A 24201-nucleotide genomic window follows, 5' to 3' on the forward strand; every position below is an offset into this window, starting at 1 on the left:
ATTTCATACTTGTGCATTTGGAGACCTAGTTTACCCAGCACCATTTGTTGAAGAGACTTTCCTTGCTCCAGGGATTGATTTTAGCTCCTTTGTCAAAGATAAGTTGGTTGTAGATGCATGGATTAATTTCTGGAATTTCTGTATTGTCCCAATGGCCTACACATCTGCTTTTGTGCTGTTCTGATTATAACTGCCCTATAGTATTTCATGAAATCTGGTATTTGATACCCATGGCTTTGTTTTTGTTGTATAATAATATTCCTTTAGTTATTTGGGGTCTCCTGAGTTTTCATATTTAGTATTTTTTTCTATATCTGAGAAGAATGTCCTTATATTTTGATTGATATCACTTTGAATCTGTAAATTTCTTTCAGTAGTATGGACATTTTGATGCTCTTAATTCTTTGAATCCATGAACGTAAAAGATTTTTCTATTTTTTGTGTCTTCTTTTCTTTCTTTTTTTTCTTTATTTTTTTGACAGAATGGACAGTGAGAGAGAGAGACAGAGAGAAAGGTCTTCCTTTTTTCGTTGGTTCACCCCTCAATGGCCGCTGCAGCTGGTGCGCTTTGGCCAGCGCATTGCACTGATCCAAAGCCAGGAGCCAGGTGCTTCCTCCTGGTCTCCCATGCAAGTGCAGGGCCCAAGGACCTGGGGCTTCCTCCACTGCACTCCCGGGCCACAGCAGAGAGCTGGACTGGAAGAGGAGCAACTGGGAGAGGACCGGTGCCCCAACCTGGACTAGAACCTGGGGTGCCAGCGCCACAGGCAGAGGATTAGCCTATTGAGCTGCGGCACTGGCTTCTTTTATTTCTATCTTTAATGTTTTGTAATTTTCATTGTAGAAGTCTTTGATGTCTTTGATTAAGTTTATTCCAAGGTATTTAATTTTTTGTAGTTATTGTAAATGGCATTGATCTTAGAAGTTCTTTCTCAGTCATTTTCTTTAAATTCAAAGGCTATTAATTCTTGTGTGTTGATTTTATATTTTGCCACTTAACCAAACTCTTTTGTGAGTTCCAGTATTCTCTTAGTGGAGTCCTTTAAATCCCCTATATATACAATCATGTCATCTACAAATTCAGATAGTTTCACTTCCTCCTTTCCAGTTTGTCTCCCTTTGATTTATTTTTCTTGCCTAATGACTCTAGCTAGAACTTCCAGTATTATATTAAATAGCAATGGTGAGAGTAGGCCCTGTTGTCTGGTTGCGGATTTTAGTGGGAATGCTTCCAACTTTTCCCCATTCAGTAGGTTGCTGGCCATGGGTTTCTCATAAATTGCCTTGTTGGTGTTATGGAATGTTCCTTCTATACCCAATTTGTTTAAGGTTTTTATCATGAAAGGATGTTGTATTTTATGAAAGGCTTTCTTTGCATTTATTGAGATAATCATATGGTTTTTGTTCTATAGTTTGCTAATGTGATATATCACATTGATTGATTTACAAACGTTGAAACATCTTTGCATACCAGGGATAAATCCTACTGGGTCTGGGTGAATGATCATTCTGATGTGCTTTTGGAATTGATTGGCTAGTATTTTGTTGAGGATTTTTGCACCTATGTTCATCTGGGATATTGGTTATTCTCTTTTTCTGTTCTATCTTTTACAGGTTTAGAAATGAAGATGATGCTGGCTTCATAGAAGGAGTTTGGCAGGATCCCTCTCTTTCACTTGTTTTGAATAGCTTGAGAAGAATTGGAGTTAGTTCTTTAAATGTCTGGTAGAATTCATCAGTAAAGCATCCATTCCTGCCCTTTTCTTTGTTGGGAAATTCAATCTCTGTCTTGATTATTTGTCTGTTTAGGTTCTGTATGTCTTCATGGCTCAATTTAGGTAGGTTGTATGTCCAGAAATCTATCCTTTCTTCCAGGTTTCCTGAATTGTTGGCATACAGTTCTTTGTAGTAATTCCTGGTGATTCTTCTTATTTGTGTGGTAACTGTTGTTATATTTCCATTTTCATCTCTAATTTTATTGATTTAGGTCTTCTTCCTATTTGGTTAGTTGGTCCAATGGTGTATTTATTTTATTTATTTTTTCAAAAAAACAACTCTGCATTTCACAGGTCTTTTTTGTTTCAAATTTGTTACTTTTTCTCTAATTATTTCTTTTCTCCTAGTTTTAGGTTTAGTTTGCTGTTGCTTTTCTATGTCCTTGAAATTCATTGTTAACTCATTTATTTGCTGTCTTTACAATTTCTTGATGTAGGCACCAGTTGTTATAAATTCCCTCTAAATACTGCTTTCACTGTATCCCATAAGTTTTTATATATTGTACAATTGTCTTCATTCATTTCTAGAAATTTTTTGTTTTCTCTTTGAATTCTTCCTTGACCCACTGTTTATTCAGGAGCATGTTTTTAAGTCTGCATGTGTTTGTTATCCTGAGATTCTTGAGTTGTTGATTTCCATTTTTTTTTAAATTTACTGATCCTTGCTTTAAGGCCTAGTATGTGATATAATCTAGAGTAAGTTCCATTCACTGGTGAAAAGAATGTTTATCTGCAACTGTGGGGTGAAAAGTTCTGTAGATATCCATTAGGTCCTTTTGGTTTATAGTATCAATTAACTGTTGTTTTCTCGCTCATTTTTTGCCTGATTCATCTGTCCATTGCTGAAAGTTGAGTATTGTAGTCCCCCAGTACTATTATATTGGAGTCTAGGTCTCCCTTTAGATCTATTAACATTTCTTTTAAATAGTCAGGTACTCTATAATTGGGTGCATATACATTTATTATAGTTGTATCTTCCAGTCGAATTGATCCCTTAATCATTACATAATTCCCTTCTTTACCTCTTTTAGCAGTTTTTATGTTAAAGTCTATTTAGTCTGATATTAGGATCGCAATGCCTGCTCTTTTTTTGGTTTCTGTTAGCACGGAATATCTTTGTCAATTCTTTCACTTTCAATCTACATGCATCTTTGTTGGTAAGATGTGTTTCTTGTAGGCAGCAAATAGATGGATCTTCTTTGTTAATTCATTCAGCCAGTATATATCTTTTAACTAGAGAGTTGAGGCCATTTACATTCAAGGGATTATTGATTAGTAATGAGTTGGTCCTTCCATTTTTTGATAAATATTCCTGTTTATTTTGGATTTCTTTGTATTTTTACTGGGAGATTTTCTGCCTTCACATTCTTTCATAATGATGACCATGTTGTGTGTTTCTGTGTTTAGCATATCCTTAAGTATCTTTTGCAAGGCTGGATATATGGTGATAAATTCTTTCAATTTAAGTTTGTATGGGAGCTCTTTATTTCACCTTTATTCATAAATATGAGCTTTGCAGGGGAGGATTTGATCAGCTATTGGTGTAATCTCACGCTCACCTCTCCTCTAAGGAAACCAATACCTGGGTGCCAGCCTCAATGTGTACAATATTCATCTGAGCTGCCACAAGAATCACACAAAAGATTTATGTAGTCCTCAATGTGAGCACAGATCCTGCATCAATGACACTGCCCAGTCAATTAGGGAGACATGAGTGTGTGGAGCTGCACACAACTGCCCAGAGACCCAGCCACACCCTGCGCCCTACCACACAGCCATAGTGTTTCTACAGTCTCATCATACAAGGTTCCCACAGTCACTGGGCACCAAGGATCCACTCTTCCCTGCCAATCTGTCCTGTCAGCGGAAAGACAGAAACACTCCCAGAGCCAGTCACTTATAGGTTTTTCACCCAGGCAACCTAAGCCTCAAAGAGGGGACCTCACAGTCCTATGTAGCTGCCCAGCCCCCTGCCAATTCTCCCAACCAGGCTCAGTTTTCTCCTGGTTGCTGGGTGCATGGACACAAGCTGGTACAGCTGTGACATGTGTCCAAAATGGCACCCACCCTCTTTCAGGTAATTAAAAGATGCCATTGTTAGGTGGAGAGGGAGAGAGAAGCAAGCCCCATTTTCCCGTGTAGCTTGGTAGGTACACTGTGGCCCAAGTGCTGTAAGATGGACATATGCCAGACTCCCCCTACAGCTATATCACCAGTGGCTTGGGTTATTGCAGTCTGGTCTCACCTCACTCTCTAAAGCTGGTGCTGAGGCTCTCAGCTGCAGGGGGTCCTGTGTTGTGTCCATGTTTATGCTGCACATCCACACCATCCCTCTAACCTCTAACTTTCACAGTTTCCACTGTAATTTTCTCCCTTACTCTTCCCTGAGATTCCACTCCACTTTTTATTTTTTATTTTTTAAAGATTTTTATTTATTTATTTGACAGGTAGAGTTACAGTGAGAGAGACAGAGAGAAAGGTCTTCCTTCCATTGGTTCACTCCCCAAATGGCTGCTACGGCCTGTGCTGCACCAATCCGTAGCCAGGAGCCAGGTGCTTCTTCCTGGTCTCCTATGCAGGTGCATACAAGAGCTATGCAGGTGCACTTGGGCTATCTTCCACTGCCCTCCCGGGCCACAGCAGAAAGCTGGACTGGAAGAGGAGCAACCGGGACTAGAACCCGGTGCCCATATGGGATGCTGGTGCCACAGGTGGAGGATAACCTAGTGTGCCACCGCGCCAGCCCCTCCACTCCACTTTTTAAACTGTCTTTCCCTAGATAGAATAGTAAACTCCCTCCCTATTCCACTGTCTTAGAATCACCCCCTCCCCCAGATTTTGCTTTCTGTTGCCATATAGATTACACTGTTAGCTGCATCTTATGTAAGAGGGATGTAAGACTCACAGAAGAGTGTGCCCCAGTTCTTTCAGCTTTGTGGTACATCTGATCTGTTGAGGAGAAATGTGATCTTACAGGTGTTGGTGTCATTTGAAGACCTGGCTGTGGACTTCACCTGGGAGGAGTGGCAGGACCTGAGCCATGCTCAGAGAATCCTGTACAAGGATGTGATGCTGGAGACCTACAGCAGCCTGCTGTCCTTGGGTGAGTGAAAGTCCCCTAACATGCCCAACTGGAGTGTTTTCTTTCCATTTGACTATTAAATGAGCACTTAATAAAGTTTAATGCTGGATGAGTACTGGATTTGATTCCATGAAGAATCTGCATATCTTCCATCTAGGAAAGAATTTAAATCAGAACTTCTGTTTCAGAATTCTTGACCAAGATTTTTTCCTTCTTCAAAACATCTAAATTAGTGGTTTGACAAAGTCTTACGTTTCCTATTAACAGGGTACTGCGTTACGAAACCTGACTTGATCTTCAAATTGGAATAAGGAGAAGAGCCATGGATAGTTCAAGAATACCTAAACCCAAACTTAAAAGGTCAGTCAGCACATACATGGTATGGAGACTATGCCAAAAGGAATGCAGTGAATTTTCACTAGAACTATTCACACAGTTTATTATCTGAAGTGCCACTCTTGGTGACAGCTTGATTTCAGGCAGCAGACATAGGCTTTCTACAAATTCCGGGAAATGCTCTCATGTGTGTATCTCTCCACCTCTTCTTTGGCTCTTGATGAATATATGCTTTCCTTTTTTAAAAATCCAATCCCTTTCTGACTCTACTAACACTTTTTTCTTGCTTAAATATATACCCTAAAGTCTAATTTTCTTTCTTTACTTTAATTCCCTGATTTTCCTCAGGAATTTTTTCATGTATTTATTAATTCCTTCCATTCTTGTTTTTTTTTTTTTCATTTTTTTTATGGTCAACAGATTTCATGTATTTAATATATACAGATTTAGGAGCATAGTGATATTTCCTACTACCCTAAGCTCCCTCCTGTGCATGCTTCCTCTTCTTTCCTTTCTTCCTTAAATTTTTATAATGATCTACTTTCTGTTTATTATATACTCACAAGGTTAATCCTACGCTGAGCTAATAATTAACAAATAGTTAAAAAAATTCCTCAACAGTAGAGACAAGGGCTATAAATAATCATCAGATCTCAGAATGTCAATTTCACTCCTGTACATTACATTTTTGATATTCTTTTAGTTACCACAGATCAGAGAAAACACGTGGTATTTGCCTTTTGGGGACTGGCTTATTTCAACTAATATAATGTTTTCTAGTTGCATCCAATTTGTTGCAAACAACAGGATTTCATTCTTATTTATTGCTGAGTAGTATTCCATATTATATATACAGAGAGCATAATTTATTTTTCCATTCATCAGTTGATGGACATCTGAGTTAATTCCATATCTTAGCTATTGTGAACTGAGCTGCAATAAGCATGGGTTTATAGGTAACTCTTTCATAGGCTGATTCCTGGGTCGTATGATTGATCTATTTTCTACTTTCTGAGGTATCTCTATACTGTCTTGCATAATGGCTGTACTCATTTACATTCCTACCAGTAGTGATTAGGGTACCTTTTGCACCATGTCCTCACCAGCATTTATTGTTTGTTGATTTCTGTATGGGAGCCATTGTGGTTTATATTTGCATTTCTCTGATGGTTAGTGATCGTGAATATTTTTTCACGTGTCTGTTGGCTATTTGAATTTCCTATTTTGAGAAGTGCCTGTTCAAGTCCTTTGCCCGTTTCTTTTTTTTTATATAAATCTTTTATTTAATAAATATAAATTTCATAGGTACATATTTTGGATTATAGTGATTCTTCCCCCCATACTCACCCTCCCATCCCCACTCCTGTCCCATCTCCTCCCTCTCCCACCCATTCTTCATTAAGATTCATTTTTAATTATATACAGAAGATCAACTCTATACTAAGTAAAGATTTCAACAGATTGCACCCACACAGACACAGAAAGTATAAAGTACTGTTTGAAGACTAGTTTTACCGTTAATGCACATAGTACAACTCATTAAGGACAGAGGTCATACATGTGAAGTAAGTGCACAGTGACTCCTGTTGTTGATGTAACAATTGACACTCTTTTATGACATCAGTAGTCACCCGAGTCTCTTGTCATGTGCTGCCAAGGCTATGGAAGCCTTTTGAGTTCATGTTATTTAGACCTTATTTAGACAAGGCCATAATCAAAGTGGAAGTTCTCTCCTCCCTTCAAAGATAGGTACCTCCTTCTTTGATGGCCCTTTCTTTCCACTGGGATCTCACTCACAGAGATCTTTCATGTAGGTCATGTTTTGCCACAGTATTTTGGCAAAACCTGAAATGCTCTCATGGGCTTTTTAGCCAGATCAGAATGCTTTAAGGGCTGATTCTGAAGCCAGAATGCTGTTTAGTTGTCCATTTCTTAACTGGATTGTTTCTTTTGTTGTTGTTGGGTTTCTTGAGCTCTTCATAGAATCTGCTTATTAATCCTTTATAAGTTTCATAGCTTGTAGATATTTTCTCTCATTCTGTTGGTTGTGTCTTCACTTTGCTGAATGTTTTCCTCTGCAATACAGAAAGTTCTTAGCTTGATGTAACCCATTTGTTTATATTTCCTTTGATTCCCTATTCTGTTTGTTTTTTTTCCCCAAGAAGTTTTTCCCTTGCCAATGTTTTGCAAAGTTTCCCCAATGTTTTCCTGTAGTACTTTCATGTTGTCAGGTTGTACATTCAGATCCTTGATACATTTTGAGTTGATTATTTTATAAGATGTAAAGTAGGGGTCTTGTTTCATATTTCTGCACATGATATCCAATTTTCCCAGCACCATTTGTAGGAGAGAATGCCCTTTCTCCAGGGATTGATTTTAGATTTTTTTGTCAAAGATTAGCTGGTTGGACATGAGTAGATTAGTTTCTGGAGTTTCTATGCTGTTCCATTGCTCTACATGTCTTATCTTTGTGCTAGTACCAGACTGTTTTGATTATAACTGCCCTGTATGTCTTGAAATCTGATATTGTGATGCCTCCAGCTTTATTTTTGGTGTGTAAGATTGCTTTAGTTACTTGAGGATTCTTGTGTTTCAAAATGAATTTTAGTATCATTTTCTCTAGAACTGAGAAGAATGTCATTGGCATTTTGATTTGTTGAATCTATAAATTGAAACTAAACTAAAATTGAATCTATAAATTTGTTGAATATATAAATCTATAAATTATTGAATCTATAAATTGCTTTCAATAGTACGGACAGTCTGATGATACTGATTCTTCCAATCTGTGAACATGGAAGATTTTTCCACTTTTTGTATCTTCTTCTAGGTTCTGTAGATATCAGTTAGGTTCATTTGGTCTATTATGTAGATTAGCTCTGTTATTTTTTTGATGATTTCCTGACCTATTGAACTGTTCATTGTTGAAAATGAGGTGGGCTGGTGCCATGGCTCACTTGGCTAATCTGCCACCTGCGGCGCTGGCACCCTGGGTTCTAGTCTCTGTCCTGGTTGCTCCTCTTCCAGTCCAGCTCTCTGCTGTGGTCTGGGAAGGCAGTGGAGGATGGCCTAAGTGCTTGGGTCCTGCACCTGCATGGGAGACCAGGAGGAAGCACCTGGCTCCTGGCTTTGGATCAGCGCAGCGCGCCAGCCGCAACACACTGGCTGTGGTGGCCATTTAGGGGGGTAAACCAATGGAAAAAGGAAGACCTTTCTCTCTGTCTCTCTCTCTCTCTCACTGTCCACTCTGCCTGTCAAAAAAAAAAGTGTTAAGTCCCCCATTACTATTGTACTGGAGTCTGTGTCTCCCTTTAGATCCGTTAACATTTGTTTTAAATAGCCAGGTGCTCTGACATTGGGTGCATATACATTTATTATAGTCACATCTTCTTTTTTAAATTGATACCTTAAGCATTGCATAATGTCCTTCTTTGTCTGTTTTAACAGTGTTTGTATTAGTCCATTTCACCTGATATTAGGGTGATTATACCTACTTTCTTTTCTTTCTGTTAGCTTGGAATATCTTTCTCCATCTTTTAATTTGGTGAGATGTGTTTTTTTTTTTTTTTAGTCAGCAAATAGATGGGTCTCTTTTGTTAATCCATTCAGCCAGTCTATATCTTGTAATTGGAGATTTTAGGCCTTTTATATTCAAGTTTATGATTGATAGGTAATGATTTGGCTCTGCTGTTTTTACATAAATACTCCCATTTTCTGCTGTGGATTTGCTTTGTATTATTGCTGGGAGATTTTCTTTCATAGTGTTGGCCATACTTTGTGTTTCTGTGTGTAGCATATCCTTCAGCATCTTTTATAAGGCTGGATGAGAGGTGACAAATTCCTTCAATTTCTTTTTGTTATGGAAGGTCTTTATTTCACCTTCATTCATAAATGAGAGCTTTGCAGGGTACAGTGTTCTGGGTTGACTTTTTTCTCTTAAGACTTGAACTATATCTTGCCATTGTCTTTTAGCCTGTAGGGTTTCAGGTGAGCAGTCAGATGTTAATCTAATTGGAGATCCTCTCAAAGTAATCTGATTTTCTCTCATGCACATTTAAGAATCTTTTCTGTTTTAACATTGAAAGATTGAATATGGGGGGCGGAGCCAAGATGGCGGAATAGTGAGGGCACGCACCGATAGTCCAGGAAAATTTAGTTTAATAAAAGGGGAGTTACGGTAGCCGCAGAAAAAAGAACCAGGAAAAAATTGCACGGGAATCGTGAATCGGAGGACCTACTTGGAGAACAAGGTCGCCCACTGCGCGGAAGCCAAGTCGCGGGACCGAGCCGCAGAAGCCCCAGTGCTCCAAGGGGAGTGCATGCCACACAGACAACAGCAGGGAGACTTGGGACGCTCAGGGCTCCAAGTCCACACATCGGCGCTGGAAGGGGAGGTTAGCTCAATAACCCGAGACATTGGTGGGGAAACGGGGGTCAGAATCTAGAGGGGGGCCGGAAAGTGCAGCAAACTCACTACCGGAAAGAAGGAAAAAAAAAAGCTTCGGGGTTTCTCTTCCCCCTAACCTTGCAAAGGTTACAAGGCTGCAAGGCTAGAAGAAATCCCAAGAGACAAAGAGCAGGCCTGCTCTCTGGATTTACATATCAATGGGGGAGAGCTAAGGAACTGAGTCACTACAATTCAGTAGCCTAGGCAACCCAGTGGGAGTCCAGAGGAGCCAAAGACTGGAACCTAAATACCATCAATTCTGCACAGCCGTGCCCTGCAGTGTTACTTACCCCCTGAATAAATAAAATAAATAAATAAATAAAAAGAGAGAGATTTACCACGCATAACCTGAGGGTGTCACCTTTGCACACCCTTAACCTGGAAGAACCAGGCAGAGCTCTCAGGCCGCACCCATCTCAAGCCTCCAAGGCTCCTCCAACAGCAGGCAGTCCACTTAACACGGACACAGTATAAAAAAAAAAAAGAAAAAAGAAAAAAAAAACGCAGTGTGATGCAAGAAGAATTAACTATGCCGAGTAACAAACACAGAAATAGAGGGAGCAAGATCAACGATGACACTATGATGCCTCCAAATAAGCAAAACACCCCAAGCCAAGAGTATGAAGATGATGAGATAGAAGAAATGCAAGATACGGATTTCAAAAAATTTATGATAAGAACATTTAGAAGTTTTCAAAAGCAAATCCTTGAACTACAGAAATCCTTAATGGACAAGATTGAAAATCTCTCTCGTGAAAACGAAATTTTAAGGAAGAGTCAAAATGAAACTCAGAAACTAGTAGAACAGGAAAGTGTTATAGTGAAGAGAAATCAAAATGAAATGAAGAGCTCAATAGATCAAATGACAAACACATTAGAAAGCCTTAAAAACAGAATGGGTGAAGCAGAAGAGAGAATATCGGACTTAGAAGATAGAGCACAGGAAAACATACAGTCAAACCAAAGAAAAGAAGAGGAAATTAGAAACCTAAAAAATATTGTTGGGAATCTACAGGATACTATTAAAAAAACCAACATTCGAGTTCTAGGAGTTCCTGAAGGCATGGAGAGAGAGAAAGGATTAGAAGGCCTTTTTAGTGAGATACTAGCAGAGAACTTTCCAGGTTTGGAGAAGGACAGAGATATCCTAGTACAGGAAGCTCATAGAACCCCCAATAAACATGACCAAAAGAGATCCTCACCACGACACGTGGTAATTAAACTTACCACAGTGAAACATAAAGAAAAGATCCTAAAATGTGCAAGAGAGAAACGTCAGATTACTCTCAGAGGATCTCCAATCAGACTCACAGCTGACTTCTCATCAGAAACCCTACAAGCTAGGAGGGAATGGCGAGACATAGCACAGGTGCTAAGAGAGAAAAATTGCCAGCCCAGAATATTATATCCTGCCAAGCTCTCATTTGTGAATGAAGGTGAAATAAAGACCTTTCATAGCAAACAGAAATTGAAAGACTTTGTGGCCACTCGTCCGGCCCTGCAAAAGATACTTAAAGATGTGCTACACTCAGAAACACAGAAACACGGCCATCAATATGAAAGAAGGGAAAGGAAGAACACCTACCAGTAAAAGAGCATGGGAAGCTCAAAGCATATACTAGAAAATATTTCCGGGAAAATGGCAGGGCAAAGTCACTACGTATCAATAGTCACATTGAACATTAATGGTCTGAATTCTTCAGTTAAAAGACACCGTTTAGCTGACTGGCTCACAGAACACAACCCAACTATTTGTTGCCTACAAGAAACACATCTCTCTAACAAAGAGGCATGCAGACTGAAAGTGAAAGGTTGGAAAAAGATATTCCATGCCAACAGAAACCAAAAAAAAGCAGGTGTAGCCATATTAATATCAGACAAAATAAACTTTAATACAAAAACTGTTAAGAGAGACAAAGAGGGACACTATATAATGATTAAGGGTTCAATTCAACAGGAAGATGTAACTATTATAAATGTATATGCACCTAATTACAGGGCACCGGTCTATTTAAAAGATATGTTAAGGGACTTAAAGGGAGATTTAGATTCCAATACAATAGTACTGGGGGACTTCAATACTCCACTCTCAGAAATAGACAGATCATCCGGACAGAAGATCAACAAGGAAACAGCAGATTTAATTGACACTATTGCCCAAATGGATCTAACAGATATCTACAGAACTTTCAACCCTACATCTACAGACTTCACATTCTTCTCAGCAGCGCATGGAACCTTCTCTAGGATTGACCACATACTAGGCCATAAAGCAAGTCTCAGCAAATTTAAAAGAATTAGAATCATACCATGCAGCTTCTCAGACCACAGCGGGATGAAGCTGGAAATTAGCAACTCAGGAAACCCCAGAAAGTATGCAAACACATGGAGACTGAACAACATGCTCCTGAATGAACACTGGGTCATTCAAGAAATCAAAAGAGAAATCAAAAACTTTCTGGAAGTAAATGAAGACAACAACACAACATATCAAAACTTATGGGATACAGCAAAAGCAGTATTGAGAGGCAAATTTATAGCAATAGGTGCCTATACCAAGAAATTGGAGAGGTACCAAATAAATGAGCTTTCAGCGCACCTCAAGGACCTAGAAAAACTGCAGCAAACCAAACCCAAATCTAGTAGGAGAAGAGAAATAATTAAAACCAGAGAAGAAATTAACAGGATTGAATCCAAAAAAAAATTACAAAAAATCAGCCAAGCGAGAAGCTGGTTTTTTGAAAAAATAAACAAAATTGACACCCCATTGGCCCAACTAACTAAAAAAAGAAGAGAAAAGACCCAAATCAATAAAATCAGAGATGAAAAAGGAAACGTAACAACAGACACCACAGAAATAAAAAGAATCATCAGAAATTACTACAAGGACCTGTATGCCAGCAAACAGGAAAACCTATCAGAAATGCATAGATTCCTGGACACATGCAATCTACCAAAATTGAACCATGAAGACATCGAAAACCTAAATAGACCCATAACTGAAACAGAAATTGAAACAGTAATAAAGGCCCTCCCAACAAAGAAAAGCCCAGGACCAGATGGATTCACTGCTGAATTCTACCAGACATTTAAAGAAGAACTAATCCCATTTCTTCTCAAACTATTCAGAACAATCGAAAAAGAGGGAATCCTCCCAAATTCTTTCTATGAAGCCAGCATCACCTTAATCCCTAAGCCAGAGAAAGATGCAGCACTGAAAGAAAATTACAGACCAATATCCCTGATGAACATAGATGCAAAAATCCTCAATAAAATTCTGGCCAATAGAATACAACAACACATCAGGAAAATCATCCACCCAGACCAAGTGGGATTCATCCCTGGTATGCAGGGATGGTTCAACATTCGCAAATCAATCAATGTGATTCACCACATTAACAGACTGCAGAAGAAAAACCATATGATTATCTCAATTGATGCAGAGAAAGCATTTGATAAAATTCAACACCCTTTCATGATGAAAACTCTAAGCAAATTGGGTATAGAAGGAACATTCCTCAATATAATCAAAGCAATTTATAAAAAACCCACAGCCAGCATCCTATTGAATGGGGAAAAGTTGGAAGCATTTCCACTGAAATCTGGCACCAGGCAGGGATGCCCACTCTCACCACTGCTATTTAACATAGTTCTGGAAGTTTTAGCCAGAGCCATCAGACAAGAAAAAGAAATCAAAGGAATACAAATCAAGAAGGAAGAAGTCAAACTATCCCTCTTTGCAGACGATATGATTCTGTACTTAGAGGATCCAAAGAACTCTACTAAGAGACTATTGGTACTCATAGAGGAGTTTGGCAAAGTGGCAGGATATAAAATCAATGCACAAAAATCAACAGCCTTTGTATACACAAGCAATGCCATGACTGAGAAAGAGCTGCTAAGATCAATCCCATTCACAATAGCTACAAAAACAATCAAATACCTTGAAATAAACTTAACCAAGGACGTTAAAGATCTCTACGATGAAAATTACAAAACCTTAAAGAAAGAAATAGAAGAGGATACCAAGAAATGGAAAAATCTTCCATGCTCATGGATTGGAAGAATCAACATCATCAAAATGTCCATTCTCCCAAAAGCAATTTATAGATTCAATGCAATCCCAATCAAGATACCAAAGACATTCTTCGCAGATCTAGAAAAAATGATGCTGAAATTCATATGGAGGCACAAGAGACCTCGAATAGCTAAAGCAATCTTGTACAACAGAAACAAAGCCGGAGGCATCACAATACCAGACTTCAGGACATACTACAGGGCAGTTGTAATCAAAACAGCATGGTACTGGTACAGAAACAGATGGATAGACCAATGGAACAGAATTGAAACACCAGAAATCAACCCAAACATCTACAGCCAACTTATATTTGATCAAGGATCTAAAACTAATTCCTGGAGCAAGGACAGTCTATTCAATAAATGGTGCTGGGAAAACTGGATTTCCACGTGCAGAAGCATGAAGCAAGACCCCTACCTTACACCTTACACAAAAATCCACTCAACGTGGATTAAAGACCTAAATCTACGTCCTGACACCATTAAGTTATTAGAGAACATTGGAGAAACCCTTCAAGATATTGGCACAGGCAAAGAATTTCTGGAAAAGACCCGGGAGGCACAGATAGTCAAAGCCAAAATCAACTATTGGGATTGCATCAAATTGAGAAGTTTCTGTACTGCAAAAGAAACAGTCAGGAGAGTGAAGAGACAACCGACAGAATGGGAAAAAATATTTGCAAACTATGCAACAGATAAAGGGTTAATAACCAGAATCTACAAAGAGATCAAGAAACTCCACAAAAACAAAACCAACAACCCACTTAAGAGATGGGCCAAGGACTTCAATAGACATTTTTCAAAAGAGGAAATCCAAATGGCCAACAGGCACATGAAAAAATGTTCAAGATCACTAGCAATCAGGGAAATGCAAATCAAAAGCACAATGAGGTTTCACCTCACCCCGGTTAGAATGGCTCACATGCAGAAATCTACCAACAACAGATGCTGGCGAGGATGTGGGCAAAAAGGGACACTAACCCACTGTTGGTGGGAATGCAAACTGGTTAAGCCACTATGGAAATCAGTCTGGAGATTCCTCAGAAACCTGAATATAACCCTACCATTCGACCCAGCCATCCCACTCCTTGGAATTTACCCAAAGGAGTTTAAATTGATAAACAAAAAAGCGGTCTGCACCCTAATGTTTATTGCAGCACAATTCACAATAGCCAAGACCTGGAACCAACCTAAATGCCCATCAACGGTAGACTGGATAAAGAAATTATGGGATATGTATTCTTTAGAGTACTATACCGCAGTAAGAAACAACGAAATCCAGTCATTTGCAACAAAATGGAGGAATCTGGAACACATCATGCTGAGTGAAGTAAGCCAGTCCCAAAGGACAAATACCATATGTTCTCCCTGATCGGTGACAACTGACTGAACACCAAAAAGGAAACCTCCTGAAGTGAAATGGACACTATGAGAAATGGTGACTTGATCAGCATAGCCCTGACTGCTAATGGACAACTTAATACATTATCCCTCATAGTATTTTTTTTTGTCTGTTCTACTTAATATGACTGGTTTAATTCTGTAATTATCACACATTTATTCTTAAGTGTTGAAAATTAACTGAAATGTGATCCCTGTTAAACATAAGAGTGGGAATAAGAGAGGGAAGAGATGTATAATTTGGGGCATGCTCGGGCTGACTTGCCCCAATTGGTAGAGTTGGAAACATACCAGGGGATTCCAATTCAATCCCATCAAGGTGGCATGTGCCAATGCCATCTCACTACTCCAAGTGATCACTTTCAGTTCACAATTGATCATAATGAAAGGACTAAGAGTCAAAGGGAGCACATAAACAAGTCTAGTATCTGCTAACACCAACTGATAGAATAAATAAAGGGGAGAGTGATCCAACATGGGAAGTGAGATACTCAGCAGACTCATAGAATGGCGGATGTCCTATATAGCACTCCGGCCTCAGAATCAGCCCTAAAGGCACTCGGATCTGGCTGAAAAGCCCATGAGAGTATTTCAGGCATGGAAAGCCAAGACACTCTGGCAAAAAGATCTCTGTGAGTGAGATCCCAGTGGAAAGAACAGGTCTCCAAAGAGGGAGGTGCCTTTCTCTGAAGGGAGGAGAGAACCTCCACTTTGACTATGACCGTGTCTAAACAAGATAAGAGTCGGAGAACTCAAGGGGCTTCCATAGCCTTGGAAACTCATGACTGGTGCATAGGGAGATTACTGATGCCATAAACAGGAGTGTCAATTGGTAAAGTCAACAACAGGAGTCACTGTGCACTTACTCCTCATGTAGGATCTCTGTCCTTAACGTGCTGTACACTGAGGCTTAATGCTATAACGAGTACTCAAACAGTATATTTCACTTTGTGTTTCTATGGGGGTGCAAACGACTGAAATCTTTACTTAATGTACACTAAACTGATCTTCTGTAAAAAAAAAAAAAAGAAATTACCAATTCCCAACTTGACTCTCACTGGGATTAAACATGACAATAGGTCTGCTCTGATTTCATCATCATTTAAAAAAAATCATCTATTGTTTTTCACTTTATGTTTCTGTGTGGGAGCAAACTGTTGAAATCCTTACTTAATGTATACTAAACTGATCTTCTGTATATTAAGATAATCGAAAATGAATCTTGATGTGAATGGAAGGGGAGAGGGAGTGGGAAAGGGGAGGGTTGTGGGTGGGAGGGACGGTATGGGGGGGGAAGCCATTGTAACACATGAGTCGTACTTTGGAAATTTATATTCATTAAATAAAAGATAAAAAAAAAACATTGAAAGATTGACTACAGTGTGTCTTCATGAAGATATTTTCTGGTCATGTCTATTAGGAGCTCTATGTGCCTTGTGTACTTGGAAGTCCTTTTCTTTCTCCAAATTGGAGAAGTTCTCTGTAATTATTTTTATGGATGTTCTAATCCGTTCTCTCTTTCCACACCTTCAGGTCCTTTGATAGATATGTATCCCTTAAATCTTTAATACCATTTTTAATTTTTCTCATTTTTTCCTTCTTTATATTTGTTTTGGAGTGATTGAGATATTTTGAAAAATTTGTCTTTTAGCTCTGATACTGTTTCTCCTGTTTCACCAAGTGTGTTTTTAAGGCTCTAGTATATTTTTATTTGACATGCTGAATTCCTCATTTCTAATATTTCCATTTGGTTTCTCTTCTACATCTCAATTTCATGGGAAAATTTTCCTTCCATGTAATATATGGATTTCTTTAATTCATGAATTTGCTTTTCCTGGCTTCTGAGTAATCCTGTGATCAATCTTTTGAATTTCCATTCAGGCATTTCATCAGTCTCTTTGCCTTCACAATCTAATACTGAAGTGTTGTTGTGTTACTATGGGCGAGTCATGTTTTCTTGCTCATTTTTGTTTCTTGAGTTTCTATTTTTTTTATCATTTGTGAAAATGCTCGATTTTCCCCTCTGGTTGCTTTATCTGTGAACTATGCCTCTGTGGAATGTCTGCTCTTTCAGTGAGTTCTCAGAGGCATGTGCTGGGTGGTGTCAGGGAGTTATGATCTGTGTTCCAGGGTGTTGTAGTATCCAGGGTGACACCCAAGCTGGGCATTATAGATCTCTATTGTCAGTAGGGATGAGTGTATGATCATCTCTGTTGGCATAATCACACACCTACCTCCTTTCTTCCAAAGTGATCAATGCCTGAGTTTAGTCTACAGCGACTTAAAAACACTCACCTACACTGCCACATGAACCACACAAAGGATCTCTGCAGTCCTCTCTGTGAGCATGGATTCCACTGCAAAAACCCACCTAGGCAGTTTGGAAACTCTGTACCTCCAGCAAGAGACACAGTGATTGTCCAGAGACCCAGCTGCACCCTACATCCTATCATCCAATCACAGGGTTCCCACAGTCCCAACACACAAGGCTCCCACAGTCATGGGTTGCAAAACATCTGCTCCACCTCACTAGCCTATCCTGTCTGTTGACACAGCAGAATTATTCCCGAAGCCAACTACCTGTGGGTGCTCTGCCCTGAGGGTGTGCGTCTCAGAGCCTGTGATATGTTGAGAGGCTGGAAGTACCTCACAGTCTTATGTGAGTGCCCAGCCCCCTGTCAATCCTCCCAGCCAGCAGACTCAAAGTCATGGGGGACACAGATTTTTCCATCTGGTAGTATTCTGGATCACACGCATACACAAGAGCTGTCCCCCATGCTAATGATGTCAATATAGTGCCTTCTTTTTGCCAGTTGCCTCATGCCCTTGTTGGGGGATGGGGAGAAAGAAACTTTCCGTTTTTAAACTGGGTTAGGCAGGTACCCTGTTCCCCATTAGGGCTCCAGACCAGAGTCAAAGACAGTGTGGTTTGCCAGGCTCTCCTTCTGGCAGTATCATCAGTGGCATGGGCTGCTGCAGTCTGCTCTCACCTCACTCTCCAAAGGTGGCACTTCCTCTGGCTCTCAGCTGTCGGGTTCATTGGTTCTGTCTTTTGCTCTTTTTTTTTAATTTAATAATTTTTTTTAACTTTTATTTAATGAATATAGATTTCCAAAGTACAGCTTATGGACTACATTGGCTTCCCCCTCTCCCCCGATAACTTCCCTCCCACCCACAACCCTCCCCTTTCCCGCTCTCTCTCCCCTTCCATTCATATCAAGATTCATTTTCAATTTTCTGTATATACAGAAGATCAGTTTAGTATACATTAAGTAAAGATTTCAACAGTTTCCACCCACTCTTTGCTGTGCATCCACACCTTCTACACTAATCTGTGGCATCCCTCTTCTTTCTGTAGAATTTCTACCACAGATTTCTCTCTACCTCACTTGCACTTTATCTACTTTTTTTTTGCTACTATTTTCCCCTTGCCTAAAGCATTATGTTTTTTCCCTATTCAGCCATCTTGGAATCTCCCAAGAATATTCTTAGTAAATATTTTTATTTCAGGTGATCAGTGCAGGAATATCCTTACTAAACATTTCACCATTCTTTAAAATCTTGTATATTGATTTTCTTCTACTTGAAAGGCAGAGTGAGGGGTGATGGAGGGGCGGGGGGGGATAAATATCTTCTGTACAGTGGATCATTCCCCAAATGCCTGCAAGGATTATGGCTGAATCAGTCTGAATGAAGCCAAAAGCTTAGAATTCCATGGCAGAGCCCAAGAACTCTATGTCCCAGGATATATTAACAGAAAACTATACTAGAAGCAAGTCGCAGGATGTAAACTGGGACTGTTATAGGATATAGTCATCTCAAGCACTGGCTTAACATATATTAACACATAACCTATTTTGCCATAGTTAAAAGAAAAGCATTTAATGTAGTAAACAAAAAGATTGTGAACATTGGGTAAATACATTGATATAATTTATTATTATAGTTATTTTTGAGAAAAGCCTTATAATGGTCATAAATGAATGCCTTAGGCAATTAGTATAAGAGGAAGCATCATTTACTTGAGTATTCCAGAAGATACGTTTGGATTTGCTTCTTGAATATGAGTATTTTTTTCTCATTTCAGTTTCCCAGGAAAGAGATGGCCTGATTGTGACCAACAAGGAAAGTCAAGACATAAATTTGAGGAAGGATGTGGTCACAAACAATACATTCACTCACAAGGGCATTGAATCAAGAAAAACACGTAATTTAAACTCAAGCCATATTCAAAAACTGATCATCAAAAAGAGAAATTGTTCAGGAATGAAACCTGAGGTATGCAGTATATTTCACAATGTGCATATCCCTAGTGTGCTGGATGAGATGCAAGCTGGAGAGAAATTAGATGCCCCTAATGTACCTGGGAACTCTTCTCATTGCTCAGAGCCTCATAGTCAGCATCACAAGGTTCAGACTGTGCCATTTGATCACAGTAAACAAGTAAAAACCTTGCAAAGGAAGAAAATGTTCTTTACATTTGAGAAGGCTTATATGAGAGACACTTGTAACAAGTCAACTATTGTAGGAAAGACAATGAAGACAATTCAAATAGGGAAGGAAACTTTGCATAAAAATTCTAACCTCAGTAAGTATCAACAAACCCAAACAAAAGAGAAACTTTGTGAATTTTTTAAGGGTGAGGAAGCTATGAATTACAAATCAGATCTTACAATGAATCAGAAAACACATACAGGAAAGAAACCCTATGTATGTGAACCCTATAAAAAATCTTTCAGCCATAAATCCTGCCTCACAGTCCATCACAGAACTCACACAGGGGAAAAGCCCAGTGGGTACAATGAATGTGGAAAACCCTTTTCCTGGAAGTCATATCTCATGAGAAATCAAAGAATTCACACAGGGCAGACACTATATGAAATTAATGAGTGTGGAAAAGCTTTTTACATGAAACCACACTTTGTAAGACATCAGAAGGGTCGCACAGCAGTGAAACCTTATGAATGTAATGAGTGCAAAAAGGACTTTTGCCAGAAGTCAGGCCTCATAACGCATCAGAGAGTTCACACAGGGGAGAAACCTTATGTATGTAATGAGTGTGAGAAAGCCTTTTCCCAGAAGTCAAACTTGAATAAACACCTGAGAATTCACACAGGAGAGAAATCTTATGAATGCAATGAATGCGGAAAAGCCTTTTGCCAGAAGTCAGTCCTCATAAGACATCAGAGAAGTCACACTGGGGAGAAACCTTACAATTGTAATGAGTGTGGAAAAGCCTTTTCCAGGAAGTCACATCTCATAATACATCAGAGAATTCACACAGGGGAGAAACCTTTTAAGTGCAATGAATGTGGAAAAGCCTTTTACCTGAAATCACACTTTGTTACACATCAGAGAATTCACACAGGGGAGAAGCCTTATAAATGTAATGAGTGTGGAAAAGCATTTTCCCGGAAATCACATGTCATAACACATCAGAGAACTCACTCAGAGAAGAAATCTTTTGAATGTAATGAGTGTGGAAAAATCTTTTACCAAAAGTCACACTTTGTAACACATCAGAAGATTCATACAGTGGTGAAACATTATGAATGTAATGAGTGCAAAAAAGAGTTTTGCCAGAAGTCAGGCCTCATAACACATCAGAGAATTCACACAGGGGAGAAACCTTATGTATGCAGTGAGTGTAAGAAAGCCTTTTCCCAGAAGTCAAACTTGAATAAACACCAGAGAATTCACACAGGGGAGAAATCTTATGAATGCAATGAATGTGGAAAAGCCTTTTACCAGAAGTCAGTCCTCATAAGACATCAGAGAATTCACACAGGAGAGAAACCTTACGATTGTAACGAATGTGGAAAAGCATTTTCCCGAAAGTCACACTTCCTAATTCATCAGAAAATTCACACAGGGGAGAAACCCTTTGAATGCAATGAATGTGGAAAAGCCTTTTACCTGAAATCACACTTTGTAACACATCAGAGAATTCACACAGGGGAGAAAACTTATGAGTGTAACGACTGCAAAAAATACTTTTGCCACAAATCAGCTCTCATAAGACATCAGAGAATTCACACAGGGGAGAAACCTTATGAATGTAATGAATGTGGAAAAGCCTTTTCCTGGAAGTCAGACCTCATAACCCATCAGAGAATTCACACAGGCGAGAAACCTTATGAATGTAATGAGTGTGAAAAAGACTTTTCCCAGAAATCACACCTTATAGCACATCAGAGAATTCACACGGGGGATAAAGCTTTTGAATGTAATGAATGTGGAAAAGCCTTTTACATGAAGTCAAACTTGAAGAAACATGAGAGAATTCACACAGGGGAGAAATCTTATGTATGCAGTGAATGTGGAAAGGCATTTTGCCGGAACTCAGACCTCATACGACATCTGAGAATTCACACAGGGGAGAAACCTTATGTATGTAATGAGTGTGAAAAAGCCTTTTCCCAGAAGTCAAACTTGAATAAACATAGGAGAATTCACATAGGGGAGAAATCTTATGAATTCAGTAAATCTGGAAAAGCCTTTTGCCATAAGTCAGACCTCATAACACATCAGAAAATCCGCATAGGAGAAATTTCATGAATTAAATGAGTACGGAAAAACTATCCCAGAATTAAAGCCTCAATAGGCATAGAATTGAAAAACTGGGAAACTTTGAATGCAATCAATGTCAAAAAAAATCTTTTGCTTCAATTAAACCTCAATAGATACCATATACTACACAAAGAAGAAAACACTGTCAATATAATGTATGTGAAAAATCTTTGGCAAAAGTCACTCTTCAGTGTACATTGAGAAGAGAAAGCATGTGTGTATACTAAGACTTTGTACCATAGTTCATGTTTTACCACCTCTTAGAAGATTCACATAGAGCAAAATCCCTGTGAATGTATTGGAGGTGGAAACCTTTACTATAAGGCAAATTTTAAGAAACATCAGTAAAATTACAGAGAAAACATTGAAAATGTAACTTATATGGAACCACACCTCAGCAGTTATTAGGAAATCCAAATGAAGGATTTACCTTGTATGACTGAGACTGGCTATATGTTCTTTAAAGTCTAGTTTTTCCTCCTTTGACATACAATCTGAATTCTTGGCTTTCTCGTATTATGAGTGGGACCATGACAATGAGTTATTTCCACATATAAATTTTGTTAAGTATTTTCCGTGTGATACTTACTTGAAATATCATCCTCATCATTTGCAAAGTTGTTTGATTTTATTGGTTGCCCATGATTCCTTCCCCACGTGACTCTACAGATCAAGTTGTGACCATTGGCCCATTGCCTGACTTATATATGCCAGCCATTATACTATATCCCAGCTCTGAATGATGAGTGGTTTGTCCAGATTAGGGGATGAGTCTCTGACAACCTTTATACTCATGAGAATCATAGACTTCTCTGTGTGTAAGTCCAAATTTGCCCTCTTTTCCAGAAGTTTGCTTATTGGGCGAAGAGGGGATGTGTGCACAATGCTCTCATGGCATAAATGCTAAGCAGTCCTCCTGAGATTTAAACTATGTTTGTAACTCTTCTTACTTTCATTTTTTTGGATTGTTTTCATTCCACTCTATTGTGGTTTGCTTCTGTTTGTAATTAAATTTTGGCAGTTGTATTCACTTGGCTTGATTCTGGCTCATTTAATTTTTTTGAGCTACTTGAGATATGCAGGTAGCTAGTGAGCACTAGAAATTAAGGACTATCAGCACCCATGCTAATACCACACATAGAACATACTGCACACCTTGTGTGTTGTTCCTAAGATTGTACTGGCTAGAAATATCCAAGATGAGTGAAGACTGGCAAACCTACTCAACATCAAGCACCTGGGCCTCTCTTCCCATCATGCACCAGATGCATGACACTTCCTAAATTTCAACACATATGCACCTGATGCTATGACAATCTGAGATTTTTGAAAGGATCATGGAAGTGGGTGATACTCAAGTCCTGCTCCCAACTTAGCCTTATTTAAATATTCAAGTAGGTGTTTTCTCAGACATCACCTACTATCCTATTAAAGGATAACTACAAACCTTTTAAATTGCAGCATTTTCTCCTGAGGTTGTCCACAATATTGCTTTTTTTTTTAAGATTTTTTAAAATTTATTTGAGAGGTAGAGTTACATACAGAGGGGAGATAGAAAGGTCTTCCATCCAATGGCTCACTCCTCCAATAACTACAATGGTTGGAGCTGCAGCGGTCCAAAGTCAGGAACCAGGAACTTCCTCTGGGTCTCCCACTTAGGTGCAGGGGCCCTAGCAGCTGGGACTAGAACCAGTTCCCATATGGGATGCTGGCATCACAGGTGGAGGATTAACCTAGTATGCCACAGTGCCAGCACCATACTATCTCTTTAAATTTTACTTTCCTGATTCCTTGTTTCTAGCTTTTTTTTTTCAAATTCCTTGTTGCCTAGAGACAGTAACTTGGACTAATGTTTAACCCCTGAAACAGAGAAACTGGTACAAAAATATAATAGTATGGTATTTTTGTAGTTTTACAATGACTTTAATATTTTTGGCTTTATTTTCCACCACCTCATGGTGACTCTAAGTTTTATTTAAATGTTGTGTTTACTTTTCTTTCCTCAAAGTTCTTCTTGGGATTTGATTGGATTTACATTCATCTCTGATATCAGCATGTACCCACTCTGGATGGACAATGTACCTAGGTGACATGGCCATTCCTCAATGACTTGGTTACAAATGTAGTGATGAATGTTACAGCTATAGTTGCTCTTTTTCTGCTTCCTGTCCAGAGGGCAGTCCTACAAGTCATTCCTTCCACTTCTAATCCTAAATATTGGGAACAGTTCATTGGCAATATACAGATCCAGTCCAAGTGCTAATCGTAAGATGCAGAGTCAAATCTCAGGATACTCGGAGACTTAAAGGCAAATAAGTAGTTATACATAAAATATATGCCTTGTATTGAAAAATTAGTACACATAAAGGCAAAATATACAAGTTAGGCCTAAAATAGAAGTGGGAAGGAGTGCCAACTTTCAAAGGGGACCAACTGTGGACTGAACAAAAAAATTCATGTGGATACAGTTGTGGCTATATGCATGGGGAGTGAGGTCAATTCATAGCCTCTTT

The 24201-nt window shown here is 39.0% G+C and overlaps 1 protein-coding gene across 1 annotated transcript; it reads left to right on the plus strand.

Annotated features, from left to right (window-relative positions):
* Positions 1 to 19241: 19241 nt before the first annotated feature.
* Positions 19242 to 23654, plus strand: LOC138843183 (zinc finger protein 271-like). The gene has a single exon (XM_070058392.1). The coding sequence runs from the start codon at positions 19385 to 19387 to the stop codon at positions 21674 to 21676; it is 2292 nt and encodes a 763-aa protein (XP_069914493.1). The 5' UTR covers positions 19242 to 19384; the 3' UTR covers positions 21677 to 23654.
* The last annotated feature ends 547 nt before the right edge of the window (positions 23655 to 24201 follow it).

The sequence above is a fragment of the Oryctolagus cuniculus genome, chromosome 15, assembly GCF_964237555.1.
Source record: "Oryctolagus cuniculus chromosome 15, mOryCun1.1, whole genome shotgun sequence".
NCBI classification, from domain to species: domain Eukaryota; kingdom Metazoa; phylum Chordata; class Mammalia; order Lagomorpha; family Leporidae; genus Oryctolagus; species Oryctolagus cuniculus.

Coding starts and splice junctions, on each gene's coding strand:
- LOC138843183 (XM_070058392.1), top strand. CDS start 19,385: ATGAAACCTGAGGTATGCAGTATATTTCACAATGTGCATATCCCTAGT.